The 21,957-nt window shown below is 35.6% G+C and overlaps 1 protein-coding gene across 1 annotated transcript; it reads right to left on the bottom strand.

The window, feature by feature from the left end:
* Positions 1-7,158: 7,158 nt before the first annotated feature.
* Positions 7,159-13,026, bottom strand: LOC104243766 (uncharacterized). Its single transcript, XM_009799018.2, has 6 exons — positions 12,777-13,026; positions 12,565-12,697; positions 12,021-12,124; positions 9,383-9,527; positions 9,178-9,306; positions 7,159-8,964 (listed from the first exon to the last, which is right to left on the bottom strand). The coding sequence occupies exons 1-6, from the start codon at positions 12,815-12,817 to the stop codon at positions 7,558-7,560; spliced, it is 1,959 nt and encodes a 652-aa protein (XP_009797320.1). The 5' UTR covers positions 12,818-13,026; the 3' UTR covers positions 7,159-7,557.
* Positions 13,027-21,957: the final 8,931 nt, after the last annotated feature.

Raw genomic sequence — 21,957 nt, 5'->3', positions numbered from 1 at the left:
TGATATAATAGGTTTACACATTGGCTATTAGCAAATAGACGTGTTGTTGTATTAAATTCAATAATAGAGGTGTAGGATTTTATTGACTAGATCTTGCAAGGTATAATTGATATTGTGATGATATAATTATTTTGTAAAAAAGTAAAATTCTCTATTTGATATCCTGGATGACTAATGATTGGAGCGTTTGGCATATTTGTGCATAAATAATTTCTCAAATTTAAGTTTATGTTTTCATGCCCTACGTGATTATTAGTTTGGATTTTCGATGAAGAATTTTGTTCTCTGATTGGAGGTTCTAATTAAGTGAAATATGACGGTATGTTGTATGAGTTTTATAATGTTGGTATGACTTTTAAGCTATGGTCTACCATAAAATAATTTTATGAGCTAAATATATATTCACTTGTAAATTGAGAATTTTATGAGTAATAAATAGTTACCACTGAAGTGGTTTGTTTATTTGAACTCATGAAAAATTCTTAGTAAATTTGTACATGTGAAATTATATCTATTCATGGATTGAGCATTATGATTAATAAGTAGGATCCACAAAATGGTCTATTTATTTGAGTCATTGAAATATGTTTAATATACCATGTGAAAATTATCCTTGAGAAATCTACATTAATGGTGGAGGTTCATAACTAGAAAAAGAGTATTTATCTTTGGGTACTAGTGAAACTAACTCCACCCATGAGAAGAGATATTGGGGTTTTCACTGAACGGGAGAAAATATAATATCTCAGGTTCTTATGTATTTAATAAAAGGATAATTTATTGCAAAAGGAGATATTATATATCCTAGAAATAGGAAGAAAATAATATATGCCTTGAGCTCATAGTGTAATTATAAGGAGAATGGAAATCAATATCATATTTATTTTAATTCATGAAACTACTTAAAACGGTTATTCTCCGAGTTTGGTTACAGGCTAGTGGTCATGAATTTGACGGACTCCGATTAACCTGAAACTTGGTGGGTTCATCGAAAACGATCTAGTGAAAAAAAAACTCCTTGCTATGCAGTGAATCATGTTGTTTTTTTGGCATTTTGAGGTCGTTTAGATGGGTTTTCAAGCAGTTTATTAAATTGAATTTGTTATAAATATGAAAAATTATTCTTTATATATCGGCTATATTTGTGTTAAATCTGAAGCATGTGATTTAACTTGATATGATATATATGAAGAATGCAAATCACATGGATTTAATCCTAACTATGCCAAAAATAATTTATTCGAATTTGGTCTAGTTTTGGCTATCATGAATTCCACGATCTCCGAATGACCTGAAATTCGATAGGATCATCGGAACGATCATTAAAGAAGAACTCACTGCTATACAGTGAATCACATCATATTTTGACGATTCGGGATCATTTAGATGAGTTTTTTTGGAGGTTTGACGGATTAAAATGTGATTTACATACGAAAAGTCATTCTTTCTATCATTTTATTTATGTCTAATCTGGAACATGATAACACATGTTGATTTGACATGAATTGGTATATGATAAAAATGTAGGTCATATTTTAAATTCTTAAAAAATGCTTAAAATGATAATTTTCCAAATTTGGTCGCAATTTTTGGAGATTGTGATTTTAACGATCTCCGATTGATATAAAGTTTGGTAGATTTATCAGAAATAGTCCAGTGAACAATAATCACTACTATGCAGTGTAAAATAATAATTTTAGTATTTAAGACTGTTTAAATGGGGTATTGAGTATTTTTTTTTTAAATTATGGAATTTAATCCTCAGAGAAATGTCCGTGGTTGTGATAAAATGGTGATAGGAATTAACCCCTATGATCTCCATTTTTTATTTATAGTGAGATAGTAAATTTACGTGTTGACATTAGGTCTTTCTCCATATCGGATAAATTTATTATGAACTCACTGGATATAGTTACTAATTATTGATAACATGTATTATCTCTCTATCTGAGTTTAAGGGTTGAATCAATTTTGTAACTAAAATATAATCATGATTAAATGGTGATAGAATTATATTTCTATGGTCTTTCACTATTAATTTCAAGTGAGTAATAAATTTACGCGTTGACTTTAGGTCTTCTTCCATATCGGATAAATTTATTGTAAGCTCACTAGGTGAAATACTAGTAATTGATATTGTGTACTTACTCTCCATCTGAGTATACATGTTGGAACAATGGAACTAGAGCTATTAAAAATGATGTTCACTTGACTTAAATTAACAGTATACTCTCCATCTGAGTTGGGTCTGTTTTAATTATTGGAGTGAATAATCTGACATTGCATATGTATGTTGCATGAGTAGTTCTTTTCCCATCGAAATTGCTATTCAAGATGCATGACATATATGTGTAGTGTGTTTAAAATTTTTGTATTAAAAAGTTATATACAATTGACTGAAAATAATAGTATGCTCTCCATCTGAGTTGGTTCTATTTATTTTTGGATTGTATAATTCTTGCATTATATAATATACTTTGCATGAATAATTCTTTTCCCATCGAAATTTATTATTCCAGATGCATGTATGTATATAAATATTGAATGCAGTCTGAATTTTACTATTCAGTGTTTTGACTTATTATGATCTATTTAATATTTTTATCTCAACTCCACAATGATCTATTTAATGTTTGGTCGTATTACTTGTTAATATTTTCTTTTAGTGATAAGGCATTAATTTTAAGGATGCAATATATGTACTTTTGTTAAAAGGAATTTAATTCTGGTTTCTGGACAAAATAAGAGATGGATATTTGTTTTATTTTTCGAATAACTCTTGAGTTATTGAGCTTAATAAACATTTTATCTCTTGTGGTACATGAATGCATGACTTTGTTATTGTATATTGATGTCTCTCCTGAACAGAACAATATTAGTCTACCTCATAAGAGGATATATTCTTCAAAATTGAGTAAAACTTATCTGTGCACTTCTGTCTAAGTCATATTAATCTGGATAGGATTTCAAGTTGGTCAAGGATGGACCATAAGGTTTATTGAAAGTAGAGGCACTACCAACTTGTGGATCCTGTTTGGAAGGAAATTTGACTAAAATATGTTTCCCTTTAAAAGGAAATAAAACTAGTGATAAGCTAGAATGAATCCTTTCTGATTTGTATGGTTAAATGAACATACTCGTAATAGATAGATTTTGAGTATTTTGTGACGTTCATAAATGATTACTCAAAATATTAATATATTTATTTGATGCACTATAAGTCTTAATGAATTAAGTAATTCAAGGTTTTTAAGACTTGAAACAGAGAAGCACCAAAGAAATATATTAAGTTACTACAATTGATTGTAGTGGCGAGCACCTCTCTAAAGAGTTTTTTAGTTACATATCAGAATAGGGATTACATCTCAATTGACTACACCGTAAACTCCATAATAGAGTCGTGTAGTAGAAAGAAGAAATAAGTCTCTTTTGGATATGGATAGACTAATGACGTGTTATTCAGATTTGCCTTATTTATTTTTGGAATATTTCCTGGAAACTTCAAATTACATTCTGAATTTAGTTCCTTCTAAGCTAGTACCTGGGACATCTATAGAACTGTGGACTGAATGTAAGCTTGGTCTGTGGCATGTTCAGATATAGGATTATCCCGCATATGTGCTGAAAGGGAAAGCAGATATGTAAGTTGGAACTAAGGATGGATAGGTGCATGTTTATCGAATATCCAAGAAAACGAATGAAGCTTTATTTTATTGTCCTAAAGAAAATAAGGCAATTGTTAAAACAAATGCATTTTTCTAGATAAGGAATGTTTAATAAAACATGTTCCGAGAAGTAAACTATTTTTACAGGAACTGGGCAAAGAAATAACTAGATGTTCAAGAACATAAAACCTCATACATCAGAATTGACGTTCCATTGCATTTAAGTAGTGGGAGAATGTTAATAGACATAATATGCCTTTATCGAGTGGGAGTGATGTTTGAACATTGAACACTATAGTAAGAAGTCACTAATATTTCAATGTCGTGAGGTAACGAAGGTAATATTAGTAGTACTTCGTCGTAGTGGGAGAAAGCTAAAGAAAATCATAGTTCGGTGTTCATTCTTGGGATAGTTTCGGTAACAGGATCCCTGAAGAATTTAATATCAAACTAGATAATTACGACAAAGTACTTTTGGACAAATATTGCATCAGATATAACTTGGCAAGATTCTTTAACAAAACCTTATTTGGTGAAAACTTTTAATAGTCATGTAAAAGAATGCCTGAGAAAGTTGTAGATGCATGGTTATGAGTCTAAATGGCAGATTGTTGGGGCATATACTATTAACCATGCATTTGGATATAGTATATTCTAATAATTATCATGGTTAAAAGTCTAAGTGGGAGATTGTTGGGATATATACTATTAACCATGAGTTTGATTTAGATATAATATTTATTACGAAACAATTGTTTATTCAGTTTTAATAAAGTTTTAAATAGATCATATATTAGTCTGTGTCCTTTGCTTATATAGTAGATGATTTAGTGTATAGAGTTTAGCTTATATACGGAAGATTAAATCATCGGTTCTTATAAGTATAAAGTTTGAGTTCACAATCTAATGATGGAATTGGACAAACCATCAGGAATGATTGTAGCACAAGATTAAATATAATTTATCTTGATTATGGGAATGGTTTAATTCCAACTTCTTGTGCTAATACATTTTGTATGTATTGAACGGACCAGGTAGAGATAAGTATTTTATACTGATTTAATAAAATAAACTCTCTAGCCATTAAATGTACTTATACTCTTAATCTTGATATAATTATTATTAGCTGTGTATATTATTATTGTTTTGATTTATTAAAAGGCGAGATTCTTTCGTGGGTCAATATGCCTGGTAAATTGGATAATAATAATATACATTGGCGAAGTAATAGTTAGTTGATGGAATCCATGTCTCGGTTTAGAGATTGATGATATACCTTTATGAAAGCTTATAAGTTTTCATGTGTAAACCCGGCCGGTGGATTTTGTATCCGACACATGAAATAAGTTAAGCGAAAGTCTAAAGGAAATAATCAATAAATTAAATCGTCAGTAATTTAATTTAATTGATTCGTATCTGAATCTTAACATGGGGAGTTAAATAAGATTTAATGGATGAATTTCGAAATTGAATAAGGAGTGTAATTACGAATTTTTAGTGGAATAATTCGTAATTAATTATGGTGGATATTAATTTCGAAAATTACAAATTAATTCCATAATTGGAAGCCTTGTTAATTAAATTCTGTGGTCCCTACTGTGCCTAAATAATAGGAAATAAAGGAATCCTTTTTCTGGTGGAAAAGAAAATCCAACAGGTTTTGGAAAAGGATTTTAACCCTTAAAACTTGTGCTATAAATACATAAGTTTTTCCACCTAGAAGTAGTAGTACATGGTGGCTGAAATTTTCAGCCAAGTTTTCCTAAAAATTTCGCCCACACGAAATTTCTATTTCCGGTATTATTTGGGTAACACAGTAGAAGACCGTGGAACGTTCGAGGATCACGATTGTGCGGGTGATGGAGATTCCATTGAGAAGTTATGGAACTGAAGGCTCACGTGATAGAAGAGATATGTTCACGCTTCAAGAGGTAACCCGTGAAACCCCGTATATACTAGTTGTCTAGATTACATGTGATTTTGATACTGGGATTGCTTCCGCTGCTTATTATAATCCATCAGTATCACCTCTGCTAGGCCTGCAGGCTTCGTTATCGTAAATGGGATTATATACGTAAACTAATTGCTTCTTTGTAGCACCACCGTCAACTCTTTCAATGTCACTACTAGTGCTGCACTGGAGTGGAAATTGATGGACTAGTTTAGGGGATAAATTCGAAATGAAGGAATGGGAATGTGGTGAAGAAAAAATAAGCCCAACTTGGTGATGAATGGAGGAGACTTGCGGAGAGCTTTGCATTTCAAGGTCGAACTTGTCGTTGCAAGTAACTGCAGGAATGAGAAAGTTTCTAGGAGCATGAAGAACCCCTTGCGCATTGAAGTCACTGAGAGTTGAAGCAGTTGATTGGTTTTGTTGTTGCCGGGGTGGTTCCTTGGAGCTTTCGGCCGCAGTAGCGGAGGTGGTGGAATTCAGAGGTGTCTTTTGGAGCTGTCTTCGTTGACGAATTAAGAGGGAGCAGTAGAGCTCAGCAAGTAGAACTAAGACGAGGCCTGAAACTATTGCCAGGCTCACCACCATTACTAATGTTGCTGCCATTACAACTTCTGGATTACCCTTCATTCTCTCTCTCTTTATATATATATATATATATATATATATATATATATATTCAACAACAAACCCAGTATATTCTTTCAAGTGGGCTTTGGGGAGAGTAGTGTGACGCATACCATACCCCTACCTCTAAGAAGGCAGACATGATGTTTCCGGTAGACCCTCGGCTCATGAAAGATAAAAGAAGGGGCAATGATAAACAAACCAATCAGAAAACCAAGTGAAAACACAAAACTAACACTAGGTAGTGCAAATAGAAAACTAAAACGAAGGCAACAAAAAGTAATAATAGAAGTCTAGAAATACAAAAATACACAATTTTGGCGGGAAAATAACATTTTTACTCGTGTGAGAGTTGAGAAAAGCAATGCCTGATAGAAGGAATCCAAGGGAGAAGTAGTAGGAGAAAAGCTTTCGCAAGTAGGAGAAAAGCTTTTGCTCTGAGCAAACGTGGGCTTTCTGACAGCAAGTCAATTTGGCCAACTTTTTAGGAAAACAAAACATTTGTCTGTGCTCTTTACTTTCGAATTGAAACAGGTCTCCTTGCTGACAAAAGAAACCACGTCTAAGCTGCCACTAAACAAATAATACCAGTCAAATGCTTCCTTCAATACTCCCTCCGTTCCAATTTAGGAGTTCAAAAAAAATAAAAACTTTTGAAATTTGTGATCCTAAACATGTCAGAAAGGGGTCCAGAGTATTTGTGTGGTTATAAAAGCTTCTCATTAAGGGTAGAATTGAAAATTTAAGCTAAATTGTTTCCAAATTTAAAAAGGGGCCATTTTTTTTAACATACCAAAAAGGAAATAGGTTCACATAAAATGGAACGGAGGGAGCAGTATTTTCAATCTTTAACGCAAAAGACAACTTTATCTTATCGTCCACGAAAGCAGCACTCCTGTAGGACATGCATACATAGGAACAGTAACTCAGAAGAGTCTCATAGCCTCAAAGATCAAGGTTACATATGAATCATGAATGGTTACAGTTTTACAATCAACTAGTACACAAATGGGATTTAGAGCAAGGAACAGCTAAAGCCGTAATTGTGCCTGGACATCATTTACGTTATGAAACATGTTATATGATGCAGCTCTATGCCTCCTACCTGTAGTATTTGGAAACCTGTGCCTATGAGAACATCAAGATGAATATTTTGGGTACAGGTTGTCAAGTAATACAGGTTACAAGTTAACAGGTTCCAGTCAGTAAACAGCTAAGGACAAGATCAACCTGTGTAAATGAATGTGAGGAGGTAACACACACCAGAGTAACCAAAAAAGGTTACCACTCCCCAAGGTTAACCTATTATTAAAATTATCGGCCTCTTAAAGCAGCAAAGCGGGCAGTCAAATCATCATAATCTGGTAGTTTTGGATGCACATGATATGCCTGGTTGTCTGGCTGAAATGAATTGGCACGAGCAAATACCTTTGTTGCCTCTGATGGAGCAGTTTGCTCATGTGGGAGGGAAATAGATCTTTTGGGGAAAGGAAGCATATCTGATCCCATTTCATGTTGATCTCTGGTTGTTTGACTATTTGAGGATTCACCAGTATCAGGAGTTGTCAGATGTGAAAGATGAGCTTGTGGCTTTTTCCTAAGAGTTTCCACATCACATTTTAATGGTTTTTTACTGTAATGCAGCAACAGTTTATCTATCATTCTTTCCTCATCATCTTTCTGATGGCTTTCATCCTCAAACAAAATCTGCAAGCCTTTCCTTGAATGCTCCCTTCTCCGGCTACTTGAACTTTTCTTGACCACTCTGGCATCTTCAGACTTCCCCTCTTCGCTGCGATTTGACACTGATTTATGGTGCTTTCTCCTTACAGATCTTGGTTTTGGCAAGGTCAAACCATCCTTATGAGAGAATTCTTTCTCAAGACCGTGACTATTTGGTACAGGGGGTTTCATAGTTTGAGCCTCATGACCAGGAAGATCTGATTCTTTATTGGTCTTGTTTGTGTCAAGTTTATTGCGTGGAAAGGTACTTCTGAAATGCCCATCAAATTCAGAAGCAGACTGCATAGAACCCTTACGGGCTCTTTCTTTGCTATCACTTGGTTTTACATAGGGAGGAGGAACGGCTTTCTCTTTGGACTTAATATATGGTGGAGGCATAGCAAGGTTGGCATAGGATGTCAACCTATTTCCATTTTCCTGCTGAACCATTCTTGATGAGTTAACAGTAATTTTTTCAATGGCTGTGTTCCAAGCAGAAGAGACATCATCAGTTTTGAAAGGGAGTCCCCTACTCTCTGATCTTTCCATGAGAATCTGACCATGATTTTCATTGTATCTAGTGAATTTATCAAAACCTTCTAGCCTCTCTCCATGTGATGAACTGCCTGATTTTGCTTTCTTTATTGAATTATCATCTTTCTCTAGGACTGCTTTGTTTCTTGTCCTTGTCTGTTCCACCTCTTTATCAAACGACATATCATGTTTTCGCCCCTTGGAATAACTAGCTTCCTGCTTTATAAGCGGTTTATTTCCATGCATACTTGATTCTTTCGTTTCAGAGGAATTAAGATCCCGCTGCTCTTTCTTTAAGACAATACCCTCTCTGCCATTCTGTATATTATGTTGATCATTAAAGCCCTTTTGCCTTTCACCAAGTGCAACATCGAGTTTATCAGTTTTTGAACCACCACCCTTGCCATTTGGTAGGATGTGGTTGCCAGTAGAAGAATGCAAAGATCCACTCCTGTTTGGTTTGGCCTACAATAATCAACGAAAAGGCAATGGTGAAACTTCACTTGTATCTATATTTGGGGAAAAGTTATGTTTCATTTCCCCAGATAGTTGTTGTTGAAAGAAGTAGCAAATTAGGATACTTAAGGATGAACGTTCATTTTGGAGGCAAACACTAACAACAATTTTACACATTTTAGCAGCCAATGGTAATCTCAGTTTTGAACAAAAAAGATGTACCTGTGCAAGTGCCATCCTTTGTTGAAATCCCATGGAGTCCCACCTTATAGAAAATTCTAAAGCTATATCTTGCAACAGCTGAATTCTCTTCTCCATTGCAGGTGGTCTGGAAGATAATTTCTCGACAAACTAATTGCACTGAAGGAAGTCAGATATAAAAGACAGATAAAATAAGATGTGCAGGATAGTATAATAAACAAATCACCTTCTGGTTAACAAAACATTCTAAGGAGTTCCCATATCTCTCCTGAAATAAATCCCTTAGCTCTCTCAATTCTGGCAAATCGGAGAATCTTGCTGCAGCAAACATCAATGATGCCACAGCTTCTCTGCAGTCCTCAGGACAGTCCCTGGATATAGACAGTATGTGTCAATTACTTGCTATCATATTTGGGGAACAATGGTTTTGTTAAGTGTCCTGCATTGGTCAAGGGAAGGATTGTTGTCTCCTTGCATGATCTTGGGTTTTCTCACCTCATGAGCTACCTTTTGCGATTGAGCTAGGCCCAGTGTTGTCAAAGGCAAAAAAAGCCAAAAAGTGCTCGAGGTCTATTTGGTATTAAGTGCAAAGCGTAGTTAAAGTGTGAGCTTTAGTTAAAAAAGACGCAATGAAGAAAAAATAAAAATATATTTATAATGCAAGAAAAAAGTGACAACTTCAACAAACATATTTGTTGCTTAGTACCCGCTATATTCAAGATAGAACTTATCAGCAATGAGGTGTACGCCTTAGTGCCTTGTCTACACTAAAGCGCAACCTAAGTGAGACGAAGCATCTGCCTTGAGCTTCAAGGCTTAAATGCGCCTCAAATGGACTTTTGACAAAACTGGACTTAGGCCCAAGGTCTATTTTCTTAATATGGTACCAGAACCGGACCATTCCTCCTATTCTTGGTTTATCCAAAATTGGGCTCCCATTTATACTGTCCAAGCACCAAATGTCCAGCTTAGCATTGGGGTGTTGTTAAGTGTCCCATAAGCGCAACCTAAGTGAGACGAAGCATCTGCCTTGAGCTCCAAGGCTTAAATGCGCCTCAAATGGACTTTTGACAAAACTGGACTTAGGCCCAAGGTCTATTTTCTTAATATGGTACCAGAACCGGACCATTCCTCCTATTCTTGGTTTATCCAAAATTGGGCTCCCATTTATACTGTCCAAGCACCAAATGTCCAGCTTAGCATTGGGGTGTTGTTAAGTGTCCCATAAGCGCAACCTAAGTGAGACGAAGCATCTGCCTTGAGCTTCAAGGCTTAAATGCGCCTCAAATGGACTTTTGACAAAACTGGACTTAGGCCCAAGGTCTATTTTCTTAATATGGTACCAGAACCGGACCATTCCTCCTATTCTTGGTTTATCCAAAATTGGGCTCCCATTTATACTGTCCAAGCACCAAATGTCCAGCTTAGCATTGGGGTGTTGTTAAGTGTCCCATAAGCGCAACCTAAGTGAGACGAAGCATCTGCCTTGAGCTTCAAGGCTTAAATGCGCCTCAAATGGACTTTTGACAAAACTAGACTTAGGCCCAAGGTCTATTTTCTTAATATGGTACCAGAACCGGACCATTCCTCCTATTCTTGGTTTATCCAAAATTGGGCTCCCATTTATACTGTCCAAGCACCAAATGTCCAGCTTAGCATTGGGGTGTTGTTAAGTGTCCCATAATGGTTGAGGGGGTTGTCGTCTCTTATGTAATCTTGGGCAGTCATCATCGCATGAGCTCACTTTTTGAGTTGATAACAAACCCAAGGCCCATTTTCTCAAACAAGTTTCACTTCTTTGGCCAGTTGCGATGTCCAATAGTCATAATCAGTGTGTTAAAAATAGAAGTGAAACGGTTGTAATTCACTGTAAGATCCTTCTAAAGAGACAAGAACTCACTGTAAGACCTTCTAAAAGAGGCAATATTTAAGGATACAATTTACGGTTAACCTTTAGAGCCTTGCACAAGCTGGATTTAGCACAGAAAAGTTTCAGTACAATCCCATGAAAAATGAGGATGTATGGAGAAACTTTGGTTTGTCTAGTCAACAAGGCATTTCACTGGGAGCACCTTGGCTGGAGATCAGATTATACTTCTTAAATGACTAGACAAAAGTGAAACGGTAAGAAACCGGTGAACTCAACCACACTCTACTTGACATTTAACTTACTAAAGTTCATTGATGGTAAGAAGTGCGGAACTTTCTGAGAATTTCCATCAGTCAATTGATGGATCTTTCAAAGTCTATGCCATGTCACCTTCGTCCCAACATAAGATGCTGATAAGTTATGGTCCAGTTTGCAGTAAGATGGCACTTCCAGATTAAAGATAGTTAGGCCCAATCTACAGAAAAGAATATTGTCTATGATGATGTATTTGGTACTAAATCTGGCCTTTCCTTTTAAGAATCACAACAACTGGTTGAGCTTGAAATAAAATGCATGGACCAGTGGATGATCCGTACATTATGTAGTTCCCTTTTACCCAGTTAATTTTACATGAAAATATTGTTTATCACTTTGAGTAACAACAAACTACCAAATATGAATATTTAAACAAGTTCAACAAATTGAACTCACATTCTTCACAAGGTTTCAAGAAACTACCAAGTCTTTTTGCATTGTGTTGCATCATGACTCATGTAAAGGCTCATGCGCGACTTGCTTAATTGAAGCCTTAAGGTAGCTCATTTTCCAATTTAGTTAGATCTCTCGCGGTATCCTATTTAAAAGAATTACTCACATCTGTTACAAATCAGATGTTCCCAAGTAGAAACTTTCCTTAACCAACCTTTTTTTTTATAAATAATTGTGTAATCCACTATAGAGATTAAAATTGCATAGAATGAAAGTAATGATATACCTTAATTTCTGCATGTAGGAGAGCTGCTTTACAATATATTCACAAGATTGTTCCACAAAGTCGTAGCAGTATAAGAGGCTCTGCCCTAGCAAAATTTCTTCAGTCTGCTTCACCTCGTCAGAAATCATTAAACCACATTAGATTCTAATTTTTCAGGATATAAAAGAGTGTTTAAAGAAAAGAAAGAATGCAATAAGCCTTGTCTTTTCATTCGCCTTTACCAAATCCCATTCCATACTTCTTCTGGCATTAACTAATATTTTTGTTCGGATGATTCTAAAAGGAAGTTCCTAATGCTATAAATTCCAATCAATTAAACTGCATCCATCCAGAATTCCATTTTCATCATGTTCTTCTTTTTTCACTTTTTTCAAAGCATAAAAACGGATCCAAACACAATTGGTTTCAGGAAAAATTCAGTCAAATAACGAACTAAACAAATAGATAGAACGCAGTAAATTCAAATCGGAACAAAATTATTGTAGAAAAAGAACTTAAAGCACGAAAAAGCTTTTAAAAAAAAAAAGGAAAAGAAATAAATCACCCTTCCAAAAGCATTAATATCGAGGCCATTATCAAGCAATTTGGCAAGATCTTCCTTCAAAAACCTTTGTTTCGCCTCTGCTCTCCGTCTCACCACCTCGATTCGCGTCCTCGTTGCCTTTATCAGCGATTTGCTTCATTCATTTCAAAACCAAACTCAAAACACAAATCGGAATATCCATATAGAAAAAGAAAAAAAGGAAAAAGTCTAACCATTTGGAGCTGAATCCACGGTTTAGTATACCATCAAGCATCTTTGATCTCAGTAGTCCTTCACTTCCAAATAAATCCCTCTTCACTTTTCAGCTTCAAGTAATCGTGTGTATATATATGTATATATTTGTGCAAGTCATGTAAACAGATCTATAAATACACAAAGTGAGCTTCAAACACGAGATTTGTAAAAGTATGGTTGTTTGTATGTATAAAACTGTGTGTATGTGCAGGGAGCAGTGATAAGTGTAGCAGACACTTTGGATTTGGGAGTTTTTAGGGGACTTTCTGGAATTTTTCTTTTAATAGAGAAATAATGACAAAGGGGGTCTAACGGATTTCAAGCTGTCCTTTTCTCGACTTTTTATTACTCCTTTTCTATTTTGTTTTCTTACCGTTTTAATTTTAGTCATGTTTGGTTAAACTAGTCTTTATAGACGTGTGTCTCCGACGTTATTGCCCGTCAATCATCACAAATAAGTATTTAGATAATAACAAAATGGACAAAATTTCTAGAAATATATATTTTTTTTGGTCAACAAACAAAATTATCCTCCCTCCGTTCCAATTTATGTGAACTTATTTGACTGAGCACGGAGTTTAAGAAAAAATAAAGACTTTTGAAATTTGTGGTCCTAAACAAGTTAAAAAGGGACCCAGATTATTTGTGTGGTTATAAAAGCTTCTCATTAAGGGTAGAATTGTAAGTTTAAGCTAAATTATTTCCAAATTTAGAAAAGGGTCATTCTTTTTGGAACGGACCAAAAAGGAAATAGGTTCACATAAACTGGAACGGAGGGAGTATTAATTTAAACGGTAACATTACAAAGAGCTCGTTGCAATACATTACAAAAGGAGTAATCAAAATGGTGATCATTGGAGTGATCACTTGCAAAAAAGTGGTTTGATAGGTGATCATGTCGTTGATCTGCAAAATATGTGCCAAGTTCACATGCATGCAACTTGTAGGACAAATTGTGTGGGTCAGAAACCTTCACAAGTCTTGGGTAGGAAGCTCCTTGTTGATCAGCCAAAAGTTGTGGTAGCAAAAAGGTGGGTGGCTGGGTAAGACTGTCGTTTGGTTTGGCACGTTTGAAGAGGCGCCATTCTCAGAGGCGGATCTAGGATTTAAACTCTATGGGTTCAACTTTTAAGATTTTTAATATTGAACCCATTATATTTTTAAAGTTATGGGTTCAAATCTATTATTTTTATAATTTTAATAAATTTTTACACATAAATTTTTACTCTGCGTCAAAAGTTATGGGTTCAATTGAACCCGTAACTACCATGGTGCATCCGCCTCTGGCCATTCCGAGCAAAGGTATGTGCAACGTAATTTTGCTCCATGTATGTGTGGATAATAGGAGGATTACCCAGCTGCTGGAGTAAGTACCTGCATTCCATTAACGTGGATGAGTAGTGTAAATTGTGTTTGTTAAGCATCGAGATTACCTCTGTAGAATCCACATTCACTTCTAATGGTATGAGTTGATGACGCCGAGCTAATTGCAAACCCTGTAATAATGCATGTAATTCCATATAGGTGGAGTTACCTGTGGGTCTTGTGCCCATGAAGCCTAGTAAACAGTGTCCCATGGCATTTCGGGATACTACTCCTATGCCATTTTTGTTTGGATTGCCTTTGGCGGCTCTGTCAGTATTTAATTTAATTATACCTATAGGCGGGGGGTGCCATTTGACATACATGTGCGTGGGTGCTGGTGATTGTGAATTTTGTTGGATAAGGTAGTGATATTCTACTGCTTGTGATAGCATATTCCGGGTTGAGGGAGGGGGTGGTGAGTGTCATTTAAAGAGGCAGTGATTTCTGAGTTTCCAAATATGTCATACTATGTGTGGAATTAGTATACTTGGGGGCAAGTAGAATGATAGGCAGGGAGAGATAGTGATTAATTGATGGTTGATTTGGATGGGTGGTGAATGTAGGAGATCACAAGCGTGTAAGGTATGCCCAAACCCCAATTGAGTCCATACGGTGGATATACTAGGGCATTGGAAGAAAAGGTGAGTAATTGTTTCTACACTTTGAAGACAAAGATTGCATGTATTGGATTGGGTGACATGGATATGGTGAAGGTAAGTATTGATACCCAAATTTTCCTCAAATTATTTTAAATTTGCATGTAGGCCATCAAAATTAGGTTTTCATAACAATTGGTATTTTTCTATAATTTTCCTCATATTTTACTAATTCATTTTATTTATTTATCCAGTATTTTATCTCTAATAATTAATTATAAATTGCATTAAAGATGATTTCAAAAGCATTCCTTGATTTAATATATCATTTTTGATCCTATTAAGACCGAATGTATTTCACAAATTAGCCAAATTGGCACTATCTGGTTATAATTGCAATGACTTTGCAACTATGGCCTAATTATATATTTTGTGTTATGTTTTTACTCAATAATTAGTCATTTATATTTTTAATACTAATTAATCATTAATTTAGTTTATTAAGCATCAATTTCATTTTTTATAATTATTAGCCATTTTTATAAATTATTTATCTATTTTTATGGGGTATTTAACAATTAGCCATTTTTAAATTTCAATTCTTGCCTAATTAACCCAGACCCCTAACCCAGTAAACTAGCCCAGTTACCCAACCCAAACTTAAAATCTTACTCGGCCCAACCCTCGTTTGATCTGAGTTGTTGATTAATTCAAATCAACGGCCCAGATTAATACTTACAATATTAACCCCTAAACGACTACCCCTCTTTCTCATTTTTCCCCTCGTGTCACTTCTCACCCGTCTCTTAGAATCCTCTCAACTCTCTCTAGAACCTTCGTCTCCTAAGCTTTGTCTCTCCCCTCTCCGGCCATCTCCTCGCCGGAAACCATAAAGTTTCCGCCTCTCATCGACCTTATGGATTCGTCTTTCACACCTGTGTCACCGGTGGAGGCTCTCAAGTGACCCTGAGGCGGTCCACCCCCATCTCTGGTCTCATGCCATATTTTCCGGCCACCTATGGCCGTTCGAGTAAGATCTCTACATTTTCCAGCCAAAGGCCGGTGATATTTTAAGCTCTCTTCTCCTTCTTTGGGTTTTCTCTAGCAACCTGAGCTTTAAATCCTCCGATATTTTTAGATTTGTGATGGATCTATGTGTCTTTTAAGGTTCTCACCTGTTTTCCTCAAAAGATTTCTCTGATTTCAAATGATTTCCTCATTTTCCAGACTAGGGTTTCAACGATTTCTTTGTGATTTTTAGCATGTTCAAACATCACCCGAGTCTTTCCTTTTGCTCGATTCATTTTTGTTAAGAAACCCTAATACTTCTGGGTTCGATTAGAAGTTTGAGTATATTTGCGATGTGTTTGCATGTCTCTCATGAACATTCTAGGTTTCATGTATGTTCTATATGCTCTTGTGCTTCTTGCTCAATTTGTTCTTAGGGTTTCTCTGATTTTGTTCAACACATGTTATATCGTTTAATAGGTCTGACTATTTATTTTATTGATTGTTCACATAATAATTTATATTGATTTTTGTGTAATCTCCTTAGACCTGCGATATCTTCCCCATACTGATTTTTCGAATTGCTTCCTTACTTTTGTGATACTTTCCTTAGTTAGTGTTGATTCCCTGTGATTTTCAATCTCATTCGTGATTCTTTGAACTAACTTTCAGAATTAAAATTGTACTCTACCTTATTTATGTGCACAAATATGTTGTTAGTTATTTAACGTGTACTTTCCTTACTTGAAAATATTCTATACTTAGTCCTTATTACATGCTACATGCTTTTACTACTCCTACTATGGTAAAATCAGTCTTATAAGTAATTCTTTTCCTTATTTGTTACAACTTGTACCCGTTTGAACTATAACTCCCTAATTGAAGGGAGTCCGGGTCTTTAATTGATTTTGATTTGTATTATTTCTATAATTGTGCTAAGTCAATACTTATTACTTTATTTTCCTATATGTTCTCAAACTATAAATACTCTAACCTCTTTTTAGCATAAAAGATGAACAATTCCACTATTCTGAACTCTCTCTTACACACATACATACTCTCTTGCTTTTCTTGCTGTTTACTTGATACTCAGTCGGCTGCAAGCCAAAACTAAGTGATTACATTGCTTTACTGCTCTATTGTTCTACTACTCTACTGCTCTACACACTACTGCTCTACACACTACTGCTCTACTTCCCTTCATTGTACTGCTCTTCACTCCTCACTTTGCACTTATTCTCTCATTTTTACTGGTATGTTTTCAGTTTAACTTACAACATCCAAAACAATATGTCTCTATTTGTATTGCACTTCCTTTTGTTTCCCTTATGCTTCTACTTGTGGTTCTGCTGTCTCCCTTGCAATTAGCATGCCTATTTTGCCATGTGATTACCCCTTCCCTGTAATTCAACATGTCTACTGCTTTCTTACATTTTCTACTACTATTCTGCCCTAACCCCTAACCCCCAATACATTATAAGCATGTGTTCGTGACACCTACTTACTATGTGATCCTGAATCCTTCCCCCTAAACCTAATGTGTAACTCTGTTTAGCACCCCTTAATCTAATACTGTTAAGCTCCTAGCATGAACACTTTGTGATAGACTATTGATGTGACTATTTAAGTTCTGAGTACTTCTCTGGTGTTAACTTGTGTGCAAATATGCTTTCACATATGAACTACTTGTCCCCAATTCCTCCTTTCCCTGTTTGTGTTTGAACTATGTATGTTGATTTTGTTTTGAGTTGCTGACTGTCCTGTTTCTTTTCTTCTTCAAACTGGTTTTCACTAAGGCAAACTCTTCCATTGCTTTCTAAAACTTATTTCAAACTAATCATTGTCAAAACTGTTTCCAACTCAACTCTTTTAAACCTATGTCAAACACTCTCACATGTACTCTTAGAAGTCTAGGTTCTGCCCCTTAATATGTGACTGTTTAGTGTAGACATGTAATTTTTGACTCTCCCCAAAATTTTACACCATTTAGTGCTTATATATTGGTTTTAGGTCTAACAATGCTATTTTAACTATTTTAAACCTTTTTTTTACTTTATTTTCTCTTAGAAATAAAAATTACAAAAAAATAAATTTTTTATTTTGAGTAGTTGGCATTCTGTCTAGCCATATTGGTTTGTCTTACTTTTAAAAAATAATTGAAAACTACAAAAGAGTTTAGTACAAGTTCTGTACTTGTTTGCCAAGGAAATTATTACAAAATATGTCTTCCTTTAATTTTAGATTGTTCTTTTTAAAGAGTATTTAATAAAAAATTAAAGTGAGTAGCAATTTCAAGTTTTTAGGTTTATCAGTATTTATGTTGCTATTTTGGTTGTTAATTAATAAGAAAGAGAAAAATGATTTGAAAAGGAAGGAAATGAATGTAAATAAGAAAATCAAAGTTTGTCGAATTTTTAAGTCTCATTCACGTGCCTCTAATTTCTCCTTTTTTTCAAGTGGGGCCCACCCCCTTGAATTGTTTTGACATGCTAGAGATGCTTTTTCTGGACTCTTGTTCTTTGCATTGTGGAAAATGAGCATAATGACATTTTGATCACTCGGTTAATTCCACTCAGCTACACACAAGTAGGGACCACATGGTTTTGCTCTCACACATTTTCTTCCTCTATAAAAATTATCGACTCACTAACAGAATAGGAGGAGGAACCCTAGGAACCATAGACAAAGAGAAGCAACAACCACCACCCCAACTCCCTCTCAACTCCGCCGCCGACCAGCCAAGCAACCACCCAACTCCACCTCCAGCTAAGACCCTAGCAGCGACAAGCCTCACCCCTTTACCCTTCTGTCGCCGTCCCTCACCACCAAAAACTCGTCTGAACAAATATTCAGCCACTGCTCATCTTCTTCTTCCTCGCAAAAAACCCTATTTCCCAACACAAAATCAGTCGTTGATATCAGTCTACACATTTTTTCCGGCTAGTTAGTGGATAAAATTCCAGATCATAAAAAAAGTCCTAAAAACGCCGTCAGTATTCAACCGAACTCCGGCGAAGAACAATGGAGAAAAGCTGGAAATATTGAAAAAAAATGCTTAAATATGGCTTCGGATTCATCGAGCGTTCCCTTGTTTTCAAGAAATGATCTCATCACTCCTTTCTTACAATAACGCTGCTAGGGATTTGTATATGCACTTATGTGAAGATGCATTTTCCTACACTTCTTGAACAGAGAACTGGGTTTCGAGGTTTCCTTTAGAAGGCTGCTAGAATAGTTGATTGAGGTCATCTCGTGCTCGAGCCTTTTCAGTCCCGGCTTTTGTTCGTATCACTGTGGTTGTAATTAAAATCACTTCCCGAGGTCCATTCTTCCCCCTATTATCTTTTTCTTTTCCTCGAATTTTCTTATGCATTAGTCTACGTTTGTTTGCACGCCATATTTTAATTGTTACTTTATGACTGGTTTGTGATTTCTCCTTTCTAGATCAATTTGACTTGAATCTTTAACAATAGACAACTTGTGAATTTATCTTATGAATACATATTGATACCTAAGTTTGAATAGGGATAGTAAATACCGTAGGGAGGCATCATGATTAAATGGGATCTCGCCTTTGGAATTCAAATGGAATTAAAAGAATTAGACAGTAGATGGCATGTTTTATTGCTATTTCGTAATTACCGGAATACTCGTAGAACGCTAGGAGCATGCTAGACCGTCGACATTTGGGTAGGCAAACCTATAGGACGTTCGTATTTTAGCTTCTTTTGAGGTGAGAGGTTGCCCCTTAGTTAAATTTATCTGGGGAATACCCCGAAGACTTTGTATATATTGTTATCCAGGATATGCCCCGAAGTGAATGTAAATGAAGGCCAAAGACTGAACGGTTCGAGGAAGCATAGAATAGTATTTTATTTTTGCTTTTATTTTCATTTAGGTGGGGACGACCTCGAGCCTCTTGCGTGTGTGTTTGCCTTTTCTGTGATTTTTACCTCAATTTGAATATTTTAAAAGCCGACTAGATCAAGTATGCAACCGTACTAGCTACGGGACTTGGGAAGTGCCTAACACCTTCTCCCCGAGCGAAATGAACCCCCTTACCCGAACCTCTGGTGCAGACTTAGTTTTAGAGTTCAAAGTTTTTTAAAAGGAAAAATCATTTTTTTCTAAAAAAACGGTGACTCTGAGTTATTTCCTTTTGAACACAATTTTATCGCTTTTAATTAAAACCCCTTTTGAGCTTTACAAATCTCCTTTATATATTTTTAACAGGGTTAGTGAGGTAAAAAGGGGTGTAACATCTCTGGTGACTCTGCTGGGGAGTTGCAGGTTCGAGCTGATACTTGATCTTGTTAGCTTCTAGGATATTCATCTGAGGTTTTTGTTTTCTTTATTTGCTTTGTTTATTTGATTTGTTTGTCTTATTTGTTGTTTTGTTGGTTATTTGCTTATCGCTTTTCCTTATGTTTTTACCGCTTTATAATTGTCATCATCTGCGCAACCATGAGTCTTTTTTTTGCAACAAGTCTTTCGGAGTACGTTTGAGCGTGCACGGCCTTTTTGTGAGTCACCCGTGTCTTTAGGGGGTGGCGTAGGAGCATGGAGTGGGCGAACAGCTAGAGCAGCCGCCATCGACCACGTGCCGCCCCGAATTGTCTTGTCTAGTGAACCCCAAATTTAGGTCAGCCGGTAGGTCATTCTTATTTGCATCATGTCATTTGAACGTAGTAGGGCTCGGTCCCAAGCACCGTGTCCCTTTGTAGGAAGCCTATCCAAATTTTATCAAAAATGAGCCCGTGGCCCAAAACGATATTCAATCATCTCTATGTGATACATGTTGCATCTTTGAGAGTAAAAAGGTCATTTGGCGGACCGATGTTTGAGAAAGAAGGGTGAAAAATGAAGCAAGTAGGGCCTAGTTGTATTTTTCTTTCACAATTTTTTCAAGAAAAGACCAAAAAAAAGATTTTGCACTTTTCTAAACATTTTCCAAAAAATCAAAAAAAAAAGAGAAAAAGAAATCCAAAAAGATTTTACACTTTCCCATCATTTTCCAAAAATTCAAAAAAAAATAGAAAAATAAAATCCAAAAAGATTTTACATTTTCCATCATTTTTCAAAAAGACAAAAAAAATATTTTCCCAAATTAGTGTCATTTTTTAAGCTTTCTCTCATATCTAATCTTCCCGAACTACGCTTACCTGATTCTCGTCTTTCGGGGCGGGATATGTAGGCAAGCAACATAGGGTCCGGTCTTCCTAGTGAGTCTTAGGTTCTTGGCTTCGCAGGGTCTTAGCCAAATCTTGCATGTCTAGCCACTTTTGGCCACATCGGCCATTCTTGCAAAATGAGATTATTTTCGCAAAAGTGGCTCGATTACCCATTTCTTAGGATATTAAGTCCACAACTAGGTGTCATATTACTTTAAGGTCCGTCCTTATTGAGTTTGCATCTTTAGCCACTTTTGGCCATATCGGCCATTTTTGCAAAATATGTCATTTCTGCAAATTAATTTTGGGACATGATTATTGGGAGTTTAAATCCATATAAGCCTTAGTGAAGTATTTTTTCATGTATGTGAGGTCATCTTTGTTGAGTTTGCCCTAATAGCCACATTTTGGCTACGTAGGTCATTTTGCAAAAATAGCCTTAATCATGCCTTGCATGTGTCCAATAGAAGGTGTCGTGGCGTCTCATGTGTCTTGAGTCACTAACTCTATTTGATCTTATTTTTTCCATTTAGGTATGAATCAGTGTACCAGAGCTCGAGCATGACAAATACCCCAAGACTACTGCATTTAGGAGCTGCATATAGATACTTTTATGTTTTGGGTATGTCATTCATGTTGTCTTTTACTTTTTAGTCCTATACAGTTGAATTGAGTCCTTTAGTTGATGTCAGAATTTTTCATAGTATAGTTGAGTTTGTCGAGTCTCTCATTATCATACTTCCTATGATGTATTCAAAAAAATGTTATAAATGAAAATCCAAAAAGATTTTTGTTCCTTAGTTTATTTTGTCCATTATTTTTTCAGAACTACGCTTGATCTGATTCATGCGGGACATGATACGTAGGAAACCTACATATGGTTCGATCGAATCATTTTTTAAAACTAAAAAAAAGAAGATGAAATTGTGGATGTGGGAAGTGAGAGGAAAGAAAAAATGTTTATTAGAAAGAAAAATAAGCAAGCCAAGAAGTGCTAGAAAAGAAAGAAAAGAGAAGAC

The sequence above is a fragment of the Nicotiana sylvestris genome, chromosome 11 (genome assembly GCF_000393655.2).
Source record: "Nicotiana sylvestris chromosome 11, ASM39365v2, whole genome shotgun sequence".
Classification (NCBI taxonomy): domain Eukaryota; kingdom Viridiplantae; phylum Streptophyta; class Magnoliopsida; order Solanales; family Solanaceae; genus Nicotiana; species Nicotiana sylvestris.
The sequence above is the reverse complement of the archived record's forward strand: the minus strand, read 5'-3'. Positions and strand labels throughout refer to the sequence as shown.

Excerpts from the sequence above, each read along its gene's own strand:
- LOC104243766 (XM_009799018.2), bottom strand. The coding sequence starts at position 12,817 with ATGCTTGATGGTATACTAAACCGTGGATTCAGCTCCAAATG. Across the intron at positions 12,125-12,564 it reads ATATTAATGCTTTTGGAAGG|ACTGAAGAAATTTTGCTAGG; the intron begins GTGATTTATTTC and ends GAGGTGAAGCAG. Across the intron at positions 9,528-12,020 it reads TCCTACATGCAGAAATTAAG|GGACTGTCCTGAGGACTGCA; the intron begins GTATATCATTAC and ends GTCTATATCCAG.